This window comes from Lissotriton vulgaris, chromosome 3_1 (assembly GCF_964263255.1).
Source record: "Lissotriton vulgaris chromosome 3_1, aLisVul1.2, whole genome shotgun sequence".
In the NCBI taxonomy this organism is placed as follows: Eukaryota; Metazoa; Chordata; class Amphibia; order Caudata; family Salamandridae; genus Lissotriton; species Lissotriton vulgaris.
This window is the reverse complement of record NC_141689.1, coordinates 2,011,659,318-2,011,681,435: the sequence shown is the minus strand read 5'-3', so window position 1 is coordinate 2,011,681,435 and position 22,118 is coordinate 2,011,659,318. Positions and strand designations below refer to the sequence as shown.

Sequence of the window (22,118 nt, the reverse complement as noted above, 5' to 3'; positions counted from 1 at the left end):
GATGCGAGATTGGAAATGGATACTCAAGAGCAAACTGTGAGATATATATATATATATATATATATATATATATAATGTGATCAAGGCAGTGGCGACGCAGCCGAAACCAGTCATGTTGACTATAGAGAAATAAATCACTAAGAAGATTACCTCACACGTTTGTGGTCTGTACCTCATGTGTCTACTATAGGATATAGTAGCACAGGACTGTTGGTGATATATATATAAGAGAGAGAGAGAGAGAGAGCGGGCAGTAGAAAACAGGAAGAAAAAAAGAAGGGATGACAGCAAACAAAGACACAGAAGTGAAGATAGGGGAGGAGAAAAGGAGATAATGAATGAGAGAGTGTGGAAGAGACGGAGAAAAGAGAGGCGAGGCGAAAAGGGGGGATAGATAGGAAAAAAGAGAGAAAGTGGTTGAAAAGGGAGAAGAGAGAAATAATAGAAGAGGTAGCCACGGAGAGCACTTCTGCAGACAGTCTCGAATAGTTCAGCTGTAAACTGAGACTACTCAGCTGCCCGAATTTTGCTTCGAAGTGCATAGGGAGAGAGAATTTCACGAAAGAAAAATAAAGTTCTGTTTCCATGACTGCCAAGTCCCCTCCTGCAGAAGTGGAGTATGCATAATCTCCCGCGTGACTGATGGCCTGGACCGACATTTGGTGGCGAGCTGTCCGGCATCATACCACCGTCTTGTTTCACGAGGGACATGCATGTAGGCCTTTTCATGGGTGGGGAGGTATGAGTCTTCAGAAACACGTCCCCACCTTGCTTTGGGATTGTCTTCCCTGACGCTGCCGACTCACAACCTCGCTAATTCCACCCTGCTTTCAAAAGCACTTTCCACTCTGTCAGCAGCTCCACCCCCCTAACCACAGTGCGTGGCCCGGACACAGCACCCAGGGTCACTCCTCCCTTACTGGCACCTGTGCATTATGTGGCTGACTGTGCATCTAAACAGCCTGTTATCCAATGCATACACCGAGGTACGTCACCTGCAGGGACCATGGGAGAGTGATGCTTGTGAGAGTGTAGGAAATGCAGTAAAGGTGCAGTGAGCAAAAGAAAGAGGGTAAAAGAGACCAGTGGGGTGAAAAAAAAGATAGGGACTTAGAGAAGTAAGGTTCGAAAGTGAAAGTAGGTCAGAAGGGGAGATAGACAGTTACATCAAAGTCAACCAGTGAAAGACAACAAAAGCCCGGAAATGGCAGAGAAGCTACGCGAGGAGGGAAAGAGGCGAGAAGTGAGAAGCGAGAAGTGAAAGGAGATAGGGCGAGAATATGGGATTAGCAACTGCATGAAGAGACAAGGCCCGAGAAGTGAATGAAGATCAGGGAATGTAGGTAATATAAGATAAGGAACGCCCAGAATAATAGTGTTAAAGAAGAAAAAGAAAAGAAATGCAAACTAAGGAGTAAAAGAAAGGAAAGGCCCTAAAACAGTGGCAAGGGGAGTGTGTGAAAAAAGTAAGTGGTGGGAAACCAATCAAATCAACATGAAAGAAATAGAAGATGAGAAAGAGATTGAAAGAAACTCGCAGATAGAGACCAGAAGGAATAAAATGTAAAAGAAGAAAACAGATATTACGAATGACAATGTAAAATAGTGGATGATGGAAAAACGGTTAGCATACTAATAAAAGTAAGAAGTAACAAGCATTTGCAATGCAATAGGTCTCGCATTAGGAAAGTTTGAGCTATTGGCATTGTAAATGACACTTTTTTAAATTTATGTGTTGGTTTTGAAGATAGATACATTAATAGCATTGTCATTTACAATGCCACTAGCTTAAACTTTCGCAAATGTGACACGTATTACATTTGTAATACAATATGTGTTGAGAGTGAGTGAGTGAGTCAGTGAGTGAGAATGAGTGGGAGAGTCAGTCAGTGAGTGGGAGAGTCAGTGAGAGAGAGAGAGAGAGAGAGAGAGAGAGAGTGGGTGAGTCGGTCAGTGAGAGTCTGGACAGTGAGTGAGTCAGTGAGTGGGAGAGTCAGTCAGTGATTGAGAGAGAGTGGGCGAGTCGGTCAGTGAGAGTCTGTTAGTGACAGTGAGTGAGTGAGAGAGTGGGAGAGTCAGTTAGTGAGAGTGTCAGTGAGAGTGAGAGAGTCAGTGTGAGTGAGTCAGTGAGTTAGAGAGTCAGTGTGAGAGTCAGTGAGTTAGAGAGTCAGTGTGAGAGAGTCAGTGTGAGTGAGTCAGTGGTGTGAGTGAGTCAGTGTGAGTGAGAGTTAGTGTGTGTGAGTGAGAGAGAGAGTCTATGCATGGCTTCAAAGGATATTGCTCCGTTTGTTGCTTGTCCCAACTATTCTTCCATGTCTGATTAATAAAGAGATCTGTTTCTTTCTTAACTCTCATGTAGATTATCTACTGCTACGTAAATAGCTCACTGGAGCGTCTGGCTAATGACTGTCCTTGTAAAAGGTGCGGAACATATGTTTAAAAGTGTATACATTGGCTTAGCCATTATCTGATCATATCCAAGAAATATCCATGCTTCATCTGGTTTACAGAACTCTCCATGTATTATTGGAACGATGACTTGGGGCCCAAGGGGTAATGTGCTTGCTACACAGCTTAAGGTATGATCGACTTATCAGTTTATTCAGCAGGCTGCTATCCCAGAATATAACCTGCAACTGAGCTCACACTTTCTGTTCTAAGGGAGACCGCTCAATGGGTTGAGGAACCAACTCTAGAGATGCACGTGTAACCTATAGGTTACCTGGTTACATTCTAGTGATATGTTTAATGCTCCTTTCAGTGCTGGGTCGGGGCGTAGCAAGGGTGCCCTGGTTCAGTTGTAAAATGCAACCATACCTGTGGTGTAGTGCCTCTTCCCCAGTATCGACAGACCCCGGTGCCACTGCTCCTGTTGCACTAATATGAATGGGTACGCACCTGGTCCCCTTAAGATAAATTGTTATGGCACCAAACATCACATGGATGTTTACTAACCTGTAAGAATGCATCAACCCTGCTCCTGCGGGCCGACCATGCCCACGACTCCCCGCCTACCTCTGCAATGAACCCGACCAGAACCAATAGGAAGCTTCTGGTCGGGGATGCCTACCACAGAGGGTGACCAGATCATGCGACTGAAAAACCGGGACATTTCTAAAACACAGAGGAAGGACTAGAATTGTACAAAGGAAGTGGCAAAGAAGGACAACCCTCAACAACACAAACACACAGAAAAAGCACTAAGAAATTAAATAAAATGTAATTTTCAAAACCAGCATCATACCGATTAAATTGCTTACTAGAAACAGCTACGAACTAGCGCCGATTTAGAACACCTAAAAAAGCGGCTCTCACTGTTTTGAGTTGGCCCTCTCTAAGGACCGGTACGTGACCCAAACCAGCAGTTGAAAAACAGGGACTGCCCCGGTGAATCCAGGACACCTGCTCACCCTACTGCGGTGCCACACACACAGGGAGGGGCTTACATAGTTGGCCCCAGCAAGCCACAAATATTGCTACTGTGCTAGGATGGAGAAAATAGGGCAACAGAATGCCAACAAATGTAATTTCTCTAACGATGACATAAATCACTGGCCAGGCCCTATCGTACACACAGTCACACTGAGACAGATAAAAAAAACAAATATGTGATTTCTCTGCGTATACGTCACATACCTTGAAACATTACCAAAAAAGCCCTTCATATCCCTATTATAAAAATATTATGGGTACTTACTTACTTACTAAAGCGGCAAACATATTCGAATGTCAATTACAATTATGACAGCGCAGCCAGTAGCGATTACCTAAAGCCAGATGCATAATAAAAATCTGTTTTCTTTTTTTCAATTCAATGATGAACGGTACTTGAAGAGGAAGCCTCCTTCTCATAAGATGGCCTGAGTGTCTGCGCGCTCGAGGCCTCCGCCTACCCTTCCTGCAGTTTCGCTTGCACTTTCTCCGCCGCACCAGTCCCTTTTCTATGTTGGCGCTGCACTGAAGGACACAGTCAGCAGCTGGAGCTGACGTCACCTCCCCGGGCGCCGCAGCTTGCAGCGTTAGTGTGAGCACCGGGGCAGGGCCACAAACTTGGTGCCACGTCAGGGCTAAAGCTGGGGCGGCGGAACACCGACATGAACCCGGCACACCACGAGCATCCGTGAGAGCAGCAGCCGCAGCCGCGGAAGCCCGCTACAATCTGAAGAGCACCGGTAAGGATAAGCAAAGCCCCTCCCTCTCGCTCATTGTGAGCCTGGCAGAGGGCAGCTGCACGTGTCACCCAACCACCTTGTGGGGGGGGTGGGGGGGGGGGAGGGCAGAGGGCGGCGGCGTGTGTATGCGTGCGTGTCTGTGTGTGTGCAGGGGGGTGGGGGGGCAGTAGCGTGTGTATGTGTGCGTGCGCCTGTGTGTGTGTGTGTGTGTGTGCATGCAGAGAGGTGGCGGCTGGCTGTGTCTGTGTGTGTGCGCCGTTAATACATGCGAGCGAAGCGAAAGCAGGGGATGTGAGTTCGTCTGCGCAAGCACGGGTCAGAAGCGCGCTCCCGCGGTCAAAACTGAGACTGCAAAAGCGCGCGTCTGACTCGTGTCTTCATTCCTAGAAACGGCTGACAATAGGTTCCGAGCAGACAGCAATCAATGCTTCGCATTGAATGCAGGTCGAGCTCGACCTAAAAAACATACGTTGGGGGTGGAAAGAAAGAAAACTCGAGGGAACGAAGGAAAAGGGATGAATGAAAAGTTTAAACTGTCAGGGATGTGCTCTGTATTGCTCGGCAATGCTGTGGCGGGGGGGTGGCAGCCTTTGAAGTCTGATGTCGAGGCACAGACAAATGGTGGTGTGCGGAGGGACAGAGGCGAGTAGTGAATGGAGATAGGGCGAGAATATGGGATTAGCAACTGTATGTAGAGACAAGGCCTGGGAAGTAAATGAAGATCAGGGAATGTAGGTAATATAAGATAAGGAACTTCCAGATTAATAGTGTTAAAGAAGACAAAAGAAAGAAATGCAAACTAAGGAGTAAAAGAAAGGAATGGCCTAAAAACAGTGGCAAGGGGAGTGTGTGAAAAAAGTAAGTGGTGGAAAACTAATCAAATCAACATGAAAGAAATAGAAGATGAGAAAGAGATTGACAGAAACTCGCAGTTAGAGACCAGAAGGAATAAAATGTAAAAGAAGAAAACAGATATTACGAATGACAACGTAAAATAGTGGATGATGGAAAAAAGGTTAGCATACTAATAAAAGTAAGAAGTAAAAAACATATGTTGGGGTGGAAAGAAAGAAAATTCGAGGACACGAAGGAAAAGGAATGAATGAAAAGTTTAAACGGTGAGGGATGTGCTCGGCATTGCTGTGGGGGGTGGAGGGGGGGGGCGGGGGAGCGGCAGCCTTTGAAGTCTGATGCCGAGGCAGAGACAAATGGTGGTGCAGGATGTGCACGTGGGGGGGGGGGCGGGGGAGCGGCTGCCTTTGAAATTTGATGCAGAGGCACAGACAAATGGTGGTGTGTTATGTGGCTGGCGTGCAGGTGCATAGCTCAAATAACTGTATGCGATCCGCAGCCATTTTGGTAGACTTTTCTTTTCCGCTTACTAAAATCTTGCCGGAGCAATGCGCAAGCGCATTGGCTCAGGCGAGACCTACGGAGAGTTGGAGGCATGCGGAGTGCATTTAAAAAGAAATTAGCCCAACTCCAATATTCTGCAGTCTATTATACAGCACTCAACAGTGTCACACGGCACTGAAGGACCAATATACTGCCACCACTCGTTGTCAACCGCAGGTTGATCATCTGCCATCAAACCTGATCTGATACTGCCTTTAGACGCTCATATGCTTCCAGAAATGTGTAAAGTTGCCTAGCCAGGTGGCCATTTAGCAATCAAAGGAAACAGAGGGTGGACAATAATTGGCAGGTATCGGAGGGTTCAACTTTGTTTTTTAATGAAATCGTACCTCAGAACCCTTTGTAAAGGGTCAGAGGTCACAGGACCCATCTGTCTATATACAAGTGAGTCAGACAAGGATCAAGAAAAAAGGCAAATGATGAGATGCTAAAGTAGAATACACAGGCGGAAAACACGAAAGCAGTAGGTGAAGAGAAAACAAATATAATGAAGACGGTGCTTTAAAAGGCACTTTACAGGTCGCTAAAGAAACACAAGAGAATCATAGGATTCAACCTCTATTTTGGTAGCAATCACTGCTGCAGCAATCAAACCAAATGTACCATTACCAAGAGTAACAGGAGGTCATCAGCCTTCTCAGGAGCAGGTGTTTAACCCCTGACAAAGCAAAATAATGGCACATCTCTTCTCCTTCTGGCTATGCTGAGTCAGTAGATGACAGATTTTAGATCATCAAGCACAGTCATCCAAAATAAACAAGCATTGGCACATCCAATAGGTCTCGCTTTTGGGACCATATAAGTTCTTAGTAATGCAGCACAATATCCTTGGTGCAACAACATTAATTGTTGCATGGCTAAACACTTATAAGTCCCAAAGGCGAGACCTATTGGCTATGCCAATGCTTAATTTTATTGTTGTGGCCCCTACAGTACAATGTGTACATCCGCAGGGCAGATGTCTTATTGTCCTTATGCCTCGCTAAATTCCTTAAACATACTTCTCCATTTCATTTTTATTACTCACAGGAATCTCGAAACGAATGCAAACAGCATCTAGTTTAATAACTCTTTGTTCACATATTAAGAAGGTCTCAACACATATGCCACAGTAACAGCTCCCGACTGCTCCATGTGTTGCACCCCGAACCACTGCATTTAGAAGCTACAGGACTGATCCTCTGAACTAGAAACAATTCCCAAATAATTTGTGTGTGCCTGCCTGACACCTGCCACCCTCCTTGCATTCTGAGTGTTGTTAAAACGACGGATGCTGTTGAGGGCCCAAGGACAACCGGCTGTCAAACTGCAACTTCTATGAAACCAGCCTGAAGAGAAAGCAGGAACCTCCAGACGCATAGATTTTCCAATTAAACTTTAAAATAGATGCAAGTATAACCCAAATTCGCCAAGAAGATAGATCAAAAATTATTTTGTGCATATAGTGCTCACATTTCAATAACAACAATAGAACTCTGTAGCGCCTCCATAAAGATGTTATTAAAGTGCAGACAAATAGTTACCACACAAACCTAGGCTCCTCAGAGTGTCTCCAAGAAAAGTCAGAAGGCACAGCTGGGGAGCAGAGCTGCAGTATGCTTATCAAGGTGTCAGTGATTGTTGACAAGCTATGACACTGCTGTCATCAGCAGCAATCCCCACTTATGACATCTTACTCACATCCCTCTAGTGTGGGGTCATTTGAGACTGGCCATCTCCTCCACAAGGATGGGTATGCCCAGTGGGCCTCCCTTATCCTGGCACTGAAACAGCCAGAAACGGACACAGCATGTCACCGATGCCAACCCGGCGTCGTTTGAAGTCAAAGCACACGTCAAACGAGGTGTTGTACTGCCCGGCTGTGGAAGAGCACCTTACCTTGAACACTGCTGTTGGTAAACTAAGTGATTCCACCATAAGAGCACATTCAATTCTTCACACAGTTGTCCCTGTCAGAGCCAATGGGGCATCTTATCGAAACCGCCCAGCATCCTCTTACACCTAATAAACCTCCAAAAGCCATATCGCTGTCAAAGGAAAGCCTCCTGGCTACACAAACTCTCCCAGGCGGGCAGCAAACACCCGAACTTTAAAGCGATCTTTGCCACAGAGCAAGAGCGTCTCTGCTGTGTTCAGTCATCGAGCCTCGAATGGTTCTTCAAAACTCACCAGGAATAACAAAAAACAAGTGTGTCCACGAAAGTGAAAGCATGATACAAAACAGTTGGCACCCTGCACACCCCGAAAGCTTAACGAAAAACAACCTTTGAAATCTGACCCGAAACAAATGCGCCGCTGCTCTTAACTGAAAGCCATAGGCCGTGGGTGGAGACATTTCCTGGGAAAGGTGGGACATGCACCCGCCTTTTCCCAATTGCCTGCTGTCTTCGCATGCAAAGCCCAAAAGAAACCACACTCACAAGCGTGTGAAAAGTCCAGATCGATTCCAAGAGGTCATTTTCCTAGAGCAGCGCATGCGTGCTGCACTAGGCTCATCTTAATAAGGACACATAGGCACTAAATATTGTGCAGAATAGTTACAAAGTAAAGATCTAGTCTCCTGAGGGTCCTAAAAGGTATCTGTCCTCTTTTATCGGAATCATCTGAAGGAGAAGGTGTTGGATGTGCCATAGAAGCAATTGATGAAACCTGCTCCGTCTCTTCAAAAATAAATACAATTTTAAATATATCACATTTGGCAGCAAATCATACTTTGTTGCTGCTACTCCAGTTTTCAAATTTTAAGAAAACCAATCTTACTTCAGAAAAGCCTTAACAACCAGTTTTTTCCTTACTAATACATCTCAAATTTAGTCTCAGGTCAGCAAATTCAATTAATTGAGAATGTCTTTACCATCTTGATACCCAGTGTGGCAATGCCCAACTTCGCACATACCTAAATACAAATAGACAGGCAAAGGTATCTGTTCTCTACCTACTGATGAAAAAGAAACGAAAAAATAGACAAAGGCTATTTCTGTATTTAAATTTAAACAAACCGATGAGAAGTTCAGGCTGCTAGCATTGTATTAAAGTTTACATTAGCACCACTGGATATATCAGATGTGCGTAATACACCTTCAGCTGCATACTTCCATAATTTCAACGCAGCAAAAATCAGAGGTTGTTGTAGGTTATCAAAGAATCTAAAGTACTGCTATACAGCCCGCAATATGCATCAGGTTTTCTCTATCCACAAAGCAATAGCAGTACAAATGATCATCTAGTTGTACTACAAAGACTGGCTAAAAAAGTAGTTACTTTTAAAAAGGCCTTTCAATCGCCTACCAGACCACTGCAAGATCTTGGTCCCCAAATAGACATCATCAAATCCACATCATTCCAAGTGGTGAGGATTCAAAACCAAGAGGCTACACTAGACACACGAGAAGAATAACTGTTCCACATGTAGAACAGACTTGCTGCCATCTAGAAAACATGCCTGTTTCTTCAGTTGAACTATCACTTACTCCAGTTTGCCTTGCATTTTTCATAGTCCTACATGAATGTATTAATTCAATGGCTAAAAGTGCCCGCTTCCACCTGAACTACTTAAGAAAATTGAAATCATTCATCTCAGAGGCGGATCTTAAACTGGCAATCCAATCCTTAGTTATCTCGAGGATTGAATATGGTTGCACCACCTTAGCTGGCTTACCAAAAACGTCCACAGCACCACTAAAAGCCCACCTTAATGCTGCGGCAAGACTTATCACTGGATCAAGGAGATTTGATTATATATCTCCTCGCCTGAAAGCATTAAACTGGCTACCTTATGAAGCCAGAATTCAAATGAAGATAGCATGTATCACTCATAAAGCGCTCCACTAAAACACTCCAAGATACCTAGCCAAGAAAATTGAGCTATCCGGAAGTAACAGCCCAGCTAGGAGCGCCGAGGAGTTGCTGTTGAGGCCAGCCATTTTCTGAAAGAAAAAGACTTATGACAGAGCGTTCTCAGGAGCTGCCCCCAGAATCTGGAACTCACTCCCTCCAAGCATTAGGAAGATTCACAATATTGCAACATTTAAGCGGGAAGTGAAGAGCCTTATGATGAGTAAATACTTTACATACAGAAACTTATTGATCACTGTTAAGATCTATTGCTGCCCTAATACAGAACATTTATGTCATCAGAAGGGGAAGCCTCGACATGAATAATATGAATGCTAATCGATGACATGAGACTGACCCCACGTATAAGACTAAACGGTATCCTTACCGCAGCCTCATGTCAATGTGAACTTATAACTGCATCCCACAAAAACCTTATAATGATCTACCTCATTTATGTTTTGTGTATATGGCTTATGACATAAGTTAAGCCGCAACTTACCTCTTAATGCAAACTGCACATGTGTTATGAATATATACCATCTACCTCATATCTGTTGCTCTTATAATTGTTAGTATATTTGTTAATCTTTAACTTACTTTTTATGTTAAGCACTCGGATACCCACGGGTCTTGTTCGCTCTATACAAAACTTTATAATAAATAAATAAATAAATAATAAATAAATGGTGGAATATATCACCACAACAACTACTGCTTGGTGACTAATGTAGTCGGAGGCCATGCAAATGGAAAGACAAGCTTAATCTGTGCCTTGGAGATCTACACAATTTGCCATGGTGGTGTCAACAGAAAAACATGATGAAAGGTGTCTGTCCCAAGAGTAACTAATCCCCTCTCTCGGCCAGTAAATCATAATAGATGCTTATCAGCATGGTGTTTGGGAGGGGTGAATGGGGGGAGTTGTCGGGGGTGATTTGGAAATGCTCAAAATCCTGGAGAACGGGTGTCAAGCAGGACAATGTATTACAACAATGTTCTGTTGCTGACTACAGTACACCTGACTCAGAACTCCTTCAACCCCTCCTTTAAAACTGTTCCCATTCTCGTATAGACGGACAACAGAAGAAATGTTGTACCTGAGAAAGCGGAGAGGTACTGGCTCAAAAATGCTGAAATCTATCGTTCAAGTCCGTAGCTCACTTTGTTACGTTAGTCCAACTTGTATAGCACAACATCTGCCTCAGCGAAGTCGAGCCTAATGCTTTTAGCAGGATAGTCCAATAGAACTACAAATGGGTTGTAAATGACAACTATTTATACAACATTTTGAGACTAGGGTTAGAAATGGCTAGAACTCACATCAAGGATCAAAGGGCAACACTCCTTTAGTCAGTTGGTTAAAGAAATGTCATTAATGGTTGTCCTAAAGTCCACGATTGGGGAGTGGATCATTGTTGTGTACCTCTCCATTTTACTCAAATTAGATTTGCAACTCTTATAGATTAAGAGACAACAGCAACTGTCATGTTTTACAGAAAGAGTTGCACTTAGGTATTTCTTTCCAGGTATAACAATGTCTTTCCTTTGGAGAGGGTATCCCCTCTTCCATGGAAAAAGTTGCCCTCTTATAACTAATGGGTTCTCCCTTTCAACCTTTGCATACGTGCACGGTAAGCTGCTATCTTAGTAGTTAATTTGTGATGGCAGAATAGAATGAATAAGAAGCTAAAGTTATGACCTCAGGAAACATGCATTAAGGACACTGTTAAACCTCTCAAAAGCAGTGGTCATTGTCTATGTCTCTCTACCGACTTCGAAAAAGCTTTCTGTCCCACAGGGAGAATTCTTCAAAACATGATATTCAGAGGATCCCATGTGGTTACTTAGATACTCGAAAGCAGTTGGAGTTGCATTGAGACCCTTAGAACACCAGGAAGGGGCTTGCCGCCTTCATGTTGTTCAACTAATATTTACTTATCTGGTGCCAGTTTCTTAGGTGTATTTCCTTTTTCTCTTAAAAGACAGAGAACGTAGTAAGGACTAAATAAACCAGTTTATTCACTCCAATTCGGCTTCCAACTCATTAACTTTTTAATCATTTTGCATTTCAAATTTTTTTTATTGAACTATAGTTATGAACTGCATTCTAAAAGAAAAAAAATAGGTTTTGTTTATGCCTTCAGATATGAAGATGTGAATAAAATAAGAAAGGGTGAGGGTTTGATAAATTAACTCTCTTAATAAAAGTTCACAATCCTACTCTAAAGGGTTTATATTCATGACTTCAAGGTAGATTCACATGATGAATAACTAGCATTTGGGAAACACTAGGTTTAAAGAGTTGCAGGACCCTATGATACACAATGATGATTGCCACAGAACAGAAAGTTAAACCAGTAGATAAAACAAACTTTTTAAAAGTGAACAAAGGGAATATAACCTTAAAATGAGAAAGCAATAATGGTTTACATTAAACTATGGAAACAAAGAAAATAGAAAGGAATGGCGCGGAAGCCAGAGTCACAGTTGACAGGTGTAGATATGCAATTGAGAAATAAAAAATGCAACAACACCGGTGGGTGCGTTGGATCATGCAGGAAGTAGGTATTAACACGAGGGCATTTGGTGCACATTCAGCTATATGAGCAATGGCCTCAAAAGCCTTTAGGTTGGGAGTGCGGTTGGAGGACCTCATGAGAGCAGCGGACTGGTCTTCGGACTGTACGTTTAAGAGGTTTTATTTCAAACCGCTGCTGAATGTGGCTCAGGTGGTTATTGATAAGCTTTGAAGGAGCATAATCCTCGCCTCCGGTCCTGACATAGAATAGAAATTTGCTTAGCCTACGAGAAGGTAAGTTTCAATTCTATTAAGGGCGCGGAAGCGAGGATTTCCCTCCCTGCCAGCACGTGGTTTGCGGTTCCCACCCCGTATGATAGTAAGTAATCTGTTTAGATTTTGGGTGGTTGAGATGCCTTTGATTATGTCCAAGATTTGGATTGGTTGTTTAATGCCTATTGTTAAGATCTTTCAGGTCTAGGAATGTATTTGTCATGCTTGTCTGACGTTGTAAGGCATACAGGTGACTGTTGTACTCTCTTTAGGAAATTAGAATCAGAATCAGTCCGTATGAATGGGAGAGCCTCCAGCGAAGAAAGAGGGCGGGGCAGGAAGTGACGACGTCTATTATGGACTGATGTGCTATGGACAGTTTTAAAGGACTCAGAGAATTGTTGTTTCTCCTTTTTCCCTGGTTATGGGAAATGTAGTTGTTTTGTTACAGTTGTGATGAGCTGCTGTGCTGGAATTTGTAATAAAGCGAAGAGAGAAGTGAGCATAATCCTCGCCTCGCGTCCTTAATAGAACTGAAACTTACCTTCTCGTAGGCTAGGCAAATTTCTATTATACTGAATTGTCAAAATGGGCAGAAAAAAGGTCGAGACGTCGTCAGTTTCATATGGAACATCAATGCATTTTCTAAAGCGCAGCTTTTCACTTTGAGGCCTCACAATTATGGCTAATGCTGAGTAAGGTGAATACAGGTGCACAAGGAAAATACTTATACTGAAAAAATGGAAATGCCGAATAACATGTTCCCTGCAACAAAATGAATATGGAGGAATCCTTCTTCAATTGACCATCCGATTTCGCCATTTACCTAGTAAATTAAATAACTTGACATGTGCTGAGAATGTGTTTGATGTAAGTTTAAAAACCTGTGACCAAAGCTTCTGTATTCACCTGAATTAACCTCCTAATAATACATTTGTGAGCATCAAGAGTGGCATTCACACCTCAAGTAAATTGAAAATAGCAGCACACCATTATGTTTCACATCAATTTATTTCCTCATCAACAGCTTTTAAGAAATATTAGCTGTCTCTATTCTTAAAGAGCTTTTTCCATCATTACTCCCACAGGTAAACACGTGGCGGAGGACTGAGATACCACCGGTGTCTAGCTAAAATTGCTTTTAAAATTCTGAAGCTTTACTTTGGCAAATACTTTGCATAGCATTACCGTCATGTCAGACACTGCACCTTCAGGTCCACTGAACAGTGCATTCTGATGAGGAGAGGTTTGGTTTCACTTGGTCATATCTACAGGAGAAAATGATCCAAATGTTATCTCATACCTAAGGACACTGGGGTGTAGATAATGCTGGGGGCAGAATATGTGCTCAGCTTTAATGGTACCAGGCAGAATCCAGTGCAAAACATAAATGTAGGCGGAAAGAAGAACTTCAAAGTTACATCCACTAACAAGTTCAGAAACGCCACCTATTACCGCCAAAGGATGCAGATTAAGAAACATATTCGGTGGAAAAAGAATCGTAACTTAAATTAAAAAACTAACAAAGAGCTAATCATATAATGTAACTGGGAATTAGACTAAATGAAAATGTTTAATCAGCTGAAATATTTGCCATTTCCTAAAGTGTTTTTCACACATCACGTTATGCTGTTTCACTTTTTTAAAGACTCGAGAAAAGATCCTAGCTGAACTCTTTATTTTGATTTGATAATAATAATACATTGTACTTTCTAGAGGCAAGTTAGCAGCAATAAAAGAGAAAACAATTTTTCATGGAAGGCCTACACAGATAGGCCTTTAGTCAAAAATATGGCCAAGACATCTACAAATCTTCACAGTGTCACGGCATGGTCGCAGATAGAGAAAATATTTCTCAAGTTAAAGTCAGCCTTTTTGGGTCATATCATTTTCCATACACATAGAAAGCGCATAGTATAGAGTTAAGGAAAATGATGGGGAAAAATTAGCAAAAGCTAAAGATTGTTATTGATAGTATCAAATAGAAGCAAAGCACTTCGGAAGGAAAATCACAGCACCTAACTCAGATCAAAGTGTCAAAACATACACATAAAAACACAATGACATGCACGGTAAAAAAGTTCTTAACTTTGACCCTTTCAGGTACAAAGTGGTTTGGTCATTTATGTGATAGCGAGTCATGCTTTGGTGCCTGTGCTCTGCCTCCTTGCAACAAAATGTGCGCCGTGGCCATTGTACATTATATAGATGGTCGTCTGCGTCCTCAAAGAAAACCTAGTCAGCTTTGAAACTAAACATACCTTGTAACAATAGCTCAGTGTTGCATGGCTACTACAAACACTTGGTTTTGTCAGCAGTAATTGGCCAAAAAGAATCATGTTTCACTTTGTACACTCATGCCACAAAACGCTGTACATTTCCATTTTAAAGAACATAGTTTGAGAGGCAAATTCCACGGACCAGTTACTTTTTTGTTTAATCTCCAAGTTAACAAAATGCAGTCAGTGTTCTTACCGTGGTGAATTGAATCCGCTGTCTACAGTGATGCTGCTGCTGTCCATGCTGTCCAGTCGAGCTGAGTGGGTGGCTCTCTGGCTGCTGCTGTTTTCAGTCTCCTTTGGATTGAGAAGTGTTAGGTTCTTCTCAAACTTTCTTTGAAGGTCCCTTTCTTTCTCTCGCTCGAGCAGCCACTGCATGGTACCCACATCGTCCCTGTTCTTTTCCTCCTCGACATTCTTTTGAGTCCCTTCTTCAGATTCATCATCATCAGAAACATTATAATAGTCAAATGAGGCTTCCTGGTTACCAGAGGTCTCTTGCTGTCGCTGCGAGACTGGCAATGTCGGAGTAACTGAGGTGATGATTGGTTGCTCAAAGTTTTCGCAGCTGATTGGCAGTGGGTCGGTGGGCGTCTTTTGGTGGGATTTGAGCAAGGGCACAAGAGGCTTGTGAAAATTGTTCACAGATAAAGTATTATGAAGGGGTTTAAAGAGAGTATCTTTACTAAATAATTCTTTCCGTTTGTCAATGCTAATAGAGTCTGCATTATGGTGTTGCACTAATCGTCCATTTGCAACTAACTCAGGAGCTTGACCAGACAATATAGAAGCTGGACCACAACTTGGCAATTTAGAGGGTTCCTCTTTATAATCTCCAAGTTCCCTGCCTATATGTTGGGATTCACGCGGCGTGTGCTGGGATTCACGAGGCGTGAGCTCACGAGGCGTGTGCTGAGATTCACGAGGCGTGAGCTCACGAGGCGTGTGCTGAGATTCACGCGGCGTGTGCTGAGATTCACGCGGTGTGTGCTCACGAGGTGTGTGCTCACGAGGCGTGTGCTCACGAGGCGTGTGCTCACGAGGCGTGTGCTCACGAGGCGTATGTTCACGAGGCGTATGCTCACGAGGCGTATGCTCACGAGGCGTATGCTCACGAGGCGTATGCTCACGAGGTGTATGCTGAGATTCACGTGGCGTGTGTTCACGAGGCGTATGCTGAGATTCCCGTGGCGTGTGCTCACGAGGCGTATGTTGAGATTCACGAGGCGTATGCTGAGATTCACGCGGCGTATGCTGAGATTCACGCGGCGTATGCTGAGATTCACGTGGAGTGTGCTCACGCGGCGTGTGCTGAGATTCACGCGGCGTGTGCTGAGATTCACGCGGCGTGTGCTGAGATTCACGAGGCGTGTGCTGGGATTCACGAGGCGTGTGCTGGGATTCACGAGGCGTGTGCTGGGATTCACGAGGTGTGTGTGGTGGTTCCCTGGCTATATGTAGGGGTTCTCTGGCTAGGTGCTGTGGCTGCCTATCACAAGGCGACAGTCTCTTTATCCCATCACACAATGTCAGTGCCTCATACTCCTCTTTCTTCTTCCCCATTGGGGAAGGAGCAGTGAGGATAGTCTCACTGGAAGTATTACACTGAAAATAGTCATCAGCCACCACTTTTGCAGTACATGCATTTAGATCGCTGTAGGACGGCACACTTTCTGGGGGCATGTCCTGCTCAATAAAGTTGCAAGAATTGGGGGTTTCTACAATCCCGTTACCTAGATCAGGCGTGCATGCTTCTTTATACATTAATACTCTTTCATGTGTAAGTGACTGTGAAGGTCTTAATGTATTGTCATCGATATAGGAGAGACTAGGCGTTCTATCATCAGGGCTAAAGCCTTCAACTATATCTTCAGGTGTACCCAAAGACGTCCCACCCAGTGGACCTTTAGAGTTATCCATCGACCTAGATCTCTCCTTTGCTTTGTTTGACCTTTCATTCCTTGACCTTCTGTCCTGCGTATGGCTATGACTTCTATGGACCTTTGAGTGTGAACTTCCACGGGAAGGCTCTGGAAAAGGCATCTCTGTCCTCCTTTTGGCCAATTCACCAGACACATCCCATTCTGGAGTCACTGGAAAATGTGATTCAATTAGGTTAGGGTTACTGTGCACAATAAAATGATCTCCTCCCTTGCGCTCCATGATGAAACAGCCTTCCCGTGGAGAACGAATTCGGGGAATGTAGAACTCGTATTCTCTTTCCCCAGGTACATCCAGGTGTGAGCCATCCGAAGCTTTGGAAGCCCTTGTTTTGCTGTGTGACCGAGATTTCCCATGAGCTTTCCTGTGATTCCTACTTTTCTTGCTTCGGCTGCTATGGTGAGCTGAGGATCCTGCTTTGCTTCTCTGAGCTTTTTCTTCTTCTAGTCGCTTCATTAGTGCAGTGTGCCTCACAACATTCTCAACAGTCAAATCTGGGTTAATACGCCGGATAATTTCTACCTCCACATCTCTTGGTATGGTCGATGGGGTTTCCTCGTCCCGTAAGGGCCATTCCTCAGGTGGAAACTGAGCTGAAAATGTAGCCAATTGTTTCGTCTTATCTTTTTTAAAGCTAAGCCTAAACAATTTCAGTCCAAATTTTTTCGGTGGCTTGTCCCCATCTTTCGACTTGGTTAGCGTTTCTGCTTTGTATGAATAATTTACAGTACTTTTACTTTTTTCAGTGGGTGGTACCTGGCACATAGATGGGGGGCAATAGGAATCCTTGCAATCTTTTGGTGATTTCCTCTGTAGAGTAGAAGCATGCATGCTGTGCATATCTTCCCTGCAACAATGGCAAGAGTCGCAGTGGTTTTTGGGTAGAGTCCTATCCCTGATGCAGCCTGAGGGGGAGGGAGTTATAGTTCCTGGTTGTGGAGAGGTACACTGAGACCTGTCAGGTATCCTCTCATCCAAATGGTACCATTTGCTGTTAGTTCTTATAAGGGTGGGAGTTATAAAATAAGTCTGTGGTGTCACAATGAAATAGCCATCTGGTGTTGGGTAGATTTTTCTCTCTCGCACAAGCATGTTGAGGGTATGCCGAAGGATTTCCGGGCTTGGAGTAGGAACTCCTAAATGAAAAAATACAAGAGTTTAAGATTGCTTACATGTAGAAAATGATGTTTTACAAACTGAATGACTTCTATAAATCAATGAACTCTGATTACAAACCAAATGCAAGGTATTAGAAAGTACAATAATGTTTATTCTAAATTAGGTAGCACTGACACAAATACATTTCATTTGATCCCCATTATTGCTCGAGTGCGCATCATAATGTGCTTGTACAGATTTCTACTTCAGGGACACTTGTTTACATATTAAAACTGATGGAAGGCAGGCATCAAAAAGGTACATTGCATTTGACTTAAACTCTAAGTAAAGCAGTATAATGCAAAGCTATATGTATAAAGACACCTCCTAATTTTTTTTTTTACCTAGAACAGAACTTTTAATTAAACCAATTAAAAACAATTTACAAAATCAAGCTTTGCAAACTACCTGGCAATGTTTTTTTTGTTTTTCCAAAGTCTATCAGAATATCCCTGTATATGTATACCAGCACCTTAATTCAGGTTCAATATTTAACATCTTTAGAACCTCGATTGGAGTGAGGCTCCGCAATCACCAACTCCTGATCGGAACTGTACTCATGCACCTACAAGCTTTTATCCCCGAAATGGGGAGAATTATGCAAACCCGGAATTATAGTGTTCAAATAAGCTTGGTTAGGACAGATCCTAAGACAATTAAATTCCCAATTACCACCTGCTCTCAGCAGGCGATAAATCGGAGCAGTGGGGCGGATATTGGTTAAGAATCAGGTATGGGGGACTGGATGGAGGAAAATGACATTCTGAGTCCCCTCCAGGCTGGCTTCAGGAAAAACACGTCCACCATGAACCAGATTTTCCGCCTCGTACTCCTCTATTGGAAAACTGTGAGGATCGAGGGGGGGAGGCTGTACATGGTGTTCGTGGACCTGAGGTCAGCCTTTGACTTGGTCCCTCGCAAGAAGCTCTGGGAGGTCCTAAGGGAGCTGGGTGTTCCCGCCCATTTACTACATGCCATTGTTAGGCTTCAGACTAATAATTTTGCACAGGTCAGGTGTGGGAGGGATGGAGCGTTGTCATCCAGGTTCCCAGTCCTTAGAGGAGTAAGACAGGGTTGAGTCTTGGCGCCGACCCTGTTCTGCCTCTACGTTAACAGTGTCATATTCCATCTCGACACTGTTAGGGACAACAACGCTCCCTTTTTGGCAGGCAGGAGGGTACCGGCCATCATGTTTGCCGATGACACCCTCCTGCTTTCCAAATCACCGATGGGGATCCAGCGGATCCTAGATGGTTTTGGTCTTTTCTGTAGAAAATATGGTCTAGAGATCAATACAGAGAAGACCAAATTCATGATATTTAATCCCTCCCCTAAAACCAGACCTAATCCATCCCTGGGCTCAGTCAAACTGGAAAGGGTAAAAACCTTCCAGTATCTGGGTGTAACCCTGCATGAGAACCTTTCCTGGGAGCCACAAATAGCAAGATCCCGGCTCAAGCTTAGTCAATTGCCCGGTGCAATTTTGAAGGTTGCTAATACTTCTACTTATAAACCCATTAGCCCGGCAATAGAAATGTATAAAACTCAAGCCAAAGCGGCTGCTTCTTATGGTAGCGAGTTGTGGGGGTACAAAGCTGGGGCAGAACTTCTAAGTGTAGAAAACAACTTCCTAAGACGCCTCTTGGCCCTCCCCGTGGTACACCCCTGCTCCCCTTGAGACATGATGTGGGTCTTCCCTCCATAGCTGAGGATCTTGAACTAAAACCTCTGAGTTTCTGGCACAGGCTTTGGACCACTAGCTAGCTTGCTCATTACAGGAAAGATCTCATACACGTAATGAACTTGAATAAGCGCGACAGAATTCCTTGGTTGGCTTTCATTAAGAAAGAACTGTATCACCCAAGACTCCAGGAATTATGGGATGCTACTGAACAAGGCTGCCAAATGGTTTCCCGTAAAAGACTGGTGGAGATACATAAGGAAAAAAGCTTATTTATTCAGGTATCTGCACCCAATAACGGCACCTTAACAGATCGTTTCTTAGACTCCAAAAATTCATATAATTTTGAAGGTTTTATGGACATTATTTTCCCCATTTTAGCACGGAAACTGTTCATCCAATGGAGGTTAGGCACCCTGCCTATCAAAACTTTTACCTGTAAATGGACAAAGAGTGATGATAAAATCTGTCCGGGGTGCACTGATCATGATGAGGAGGAAATTCATGTTCTGTTCTTTTGCCCAGCCTACAATAGACCTAGGAAATATTGGCTTGTGCCATTGTGCAGGAATTTGGGCATAAGGAGCCATTTGAACTCTTACAGAATATTGAAAACCAGCACTTTGCCTCACATAGTCTTTGCAGTTGCCAAATACATACTAGCTATGTGGCAGATAAGAAATAAACTCTTAAAAGTCTGACCACTGTAAAGTACTAATCTTATGAACAGTTTTCTAAGGAATTGTAATGTTGTTTATATTAGGGAATGTTCTTTTTTAATGGTGAATGTTTTAAATGTTGAATGTTTTATTGTATCTTTTATGGTCTAAATGACCGAAATAAAGAATTTTTGGATTGGATTGGATTGGAAGGTCATAGGCTATGTCGTGGTTGGGGAAGCACAGCATGTTCTGCATCTTCTGCAGAAGGAGGTCTGAGGTGGCAGCGGACACGTGCCAATGGGACCTCCCCGATACTGGCATACAAGTTCACTGGTGGGCTTTAAAGGCCAGTAAAACCTGGCCTGGTGTTCAAGCACCAGGTATATAAATATTCATGATCATACACAGTGGGAGCCACCACTCTCAGAATCGTGACCTTCGAACTGCTCTGCTAGTAAAAAATGGCAACCCATATTTAAATAGCAAGTTGGCCCAACCTCAATACATCTGTGCAAGGTACATTAACAAGTCTGCCAATAGTGGCTGCTAAGAATGGGACACCACAAAAAACACTTTAATGTTAGTTTACAAACTCGGTAATTCACTACTCTGTAATTCACTTTAAAAACCACAGTTATAGTTTGGGAAATAAAAAACCCATAGCTTGGACTCCTGCCATGCAAACCATATCTTTTGCACCAAACATACAATACTGTTTTTTAAATATTACATATGTGTGTGTGCGTGCATACATGCATGAATATATAGTAGGCGATAGAGAGTTATGGTTAAGTCAAAGTTTCCATTGAAAAGCCTGTTCCTGTTATGCTAATAACTTAGACGCTGTTCGACTGATCTGCACAAAGCTTTCCATTGGATTCCTTTCTCTCGCATACAGAAAAACAATGGTGAATGAAATCACCCTTTATTTGGCATGCAACTCAAACTTTACTCCGGAGTGCTTTTGTTTGTTTTAGTGTAAATCCAGTTAGTTGTTTATGAGTGTTTCGCTGTTAGTTCCTGAACTGCCCTTAAACTTGGATACCAGGACAAGTCACATATCCAAAATTCCCAAAAATTGAAAAAAATGAAGAGGGAGCTTTTTCCATCCAAGTCGTCCATTTCGGGTTTACTAACCTAGACTTTGGTTCGAGGACCTGAGGGCTCTACCTTATTTAGCTGCTAGGGTAAATCTTCTCTTGTGACTGCCATTACAGAATGCAGGGCATAGCTCCCAGGTCTTGAATAAAAAAATCCAACCCATATAAGAGAACGGGGTGGATATCACCTAATCCCCAGAATCAGGCTCAAAGTTTAACATTTAAAAAGGAAATGTGGTTTTGCGCATGAGGTCTGTGAATTCAACCCGGACTGGCACACTCCTCCCGGACTCTGCTCTGAAGTTCGCAAACCGTGTACAGAGTTTGTAAACCATGAACCTTTTGAACTCAAGTTACATTCATTCCCATAGTTTGCAGACTGCCTATAGTTCGCTAAATATGAAACTCCTAGACTCATCACAGGTCAACTGCCGTAGTTCACATACTCTATGCAGATTTTGAGGACTTGCCAATTGGGTGTGTCAAGTTCGCAGACTTGAATTTAAGTTGTCAAACTAATGACACATTTTGGCACCATTTAAAAAATAAAAAAGTAATTATGTTCACATTAAATTTGAGGTTTAGTAGTGGGCTGGGGTCCAACGTTGCTTTTGGAATCTGTTGTTGGTGAACGATTAATTTTTTTTAAATACAAAAAATTTATGGACTTGTATCATAGCTCCCGGATTTAGCACACTTGGCTAAGCGGGCAGAATTTCCTGTGAGGTCTGCAGACTTGGACTCTGTGGACTTTTTGACAAGTTGTAGAGCATCGTATGGGTTTAATTAGCTGGAAGGTGATATATTTGTGCACCACATTTGTGCAGTTCATAATTGGAGAATATTTTGTATTCCAACTCTGAGCCAAGAAAGACAAAACAGGAGATTCTAAGATCATCGCCTCCTTCCACAGAGAAGGAAGAGGCTATCTGCACTGGGGACATGGGAGAACTGGAGAAGCACATCAAGGTTTTCATTCTTTCCATTCGCTAGGTGAGAAGAAACTGGAAGCAAAAGATGGTCACCTGCAAGCTCTGTGACCAGAAACTAAGCATGGGACAGGTAGGTCTCTACTTCTTTG

The 22,118-nt window shown here is 43.2% G+C and overlaps 1 protein-coding gene across 6 annotated transcripts in view; it reads right to left on the bottom strand.

Annotated features, from left to right (window-relative positions):
* STOX2 (storkhead box 2) overlaps nt 1-22,118 on the bottom strand; it is a 630,189-nt gene that overhangs the window by 39,405 nt on the left and 568,666 nt on the right. For all 6 annotated transcript variants that reach the window (XM_086962472.1, XM_086962475.1, XM_086962474.1 and 3 more), the window contains exon 3: nt 14,692-17,572. In XM_086962472.1, the coding sequence (XP_086818598.1) occupies nt 14,692-17,572 (2,881 nt within the window). The remainder of the gene's footprint in view (nt 1-14,691; nt 17,573-22,118) is intronic.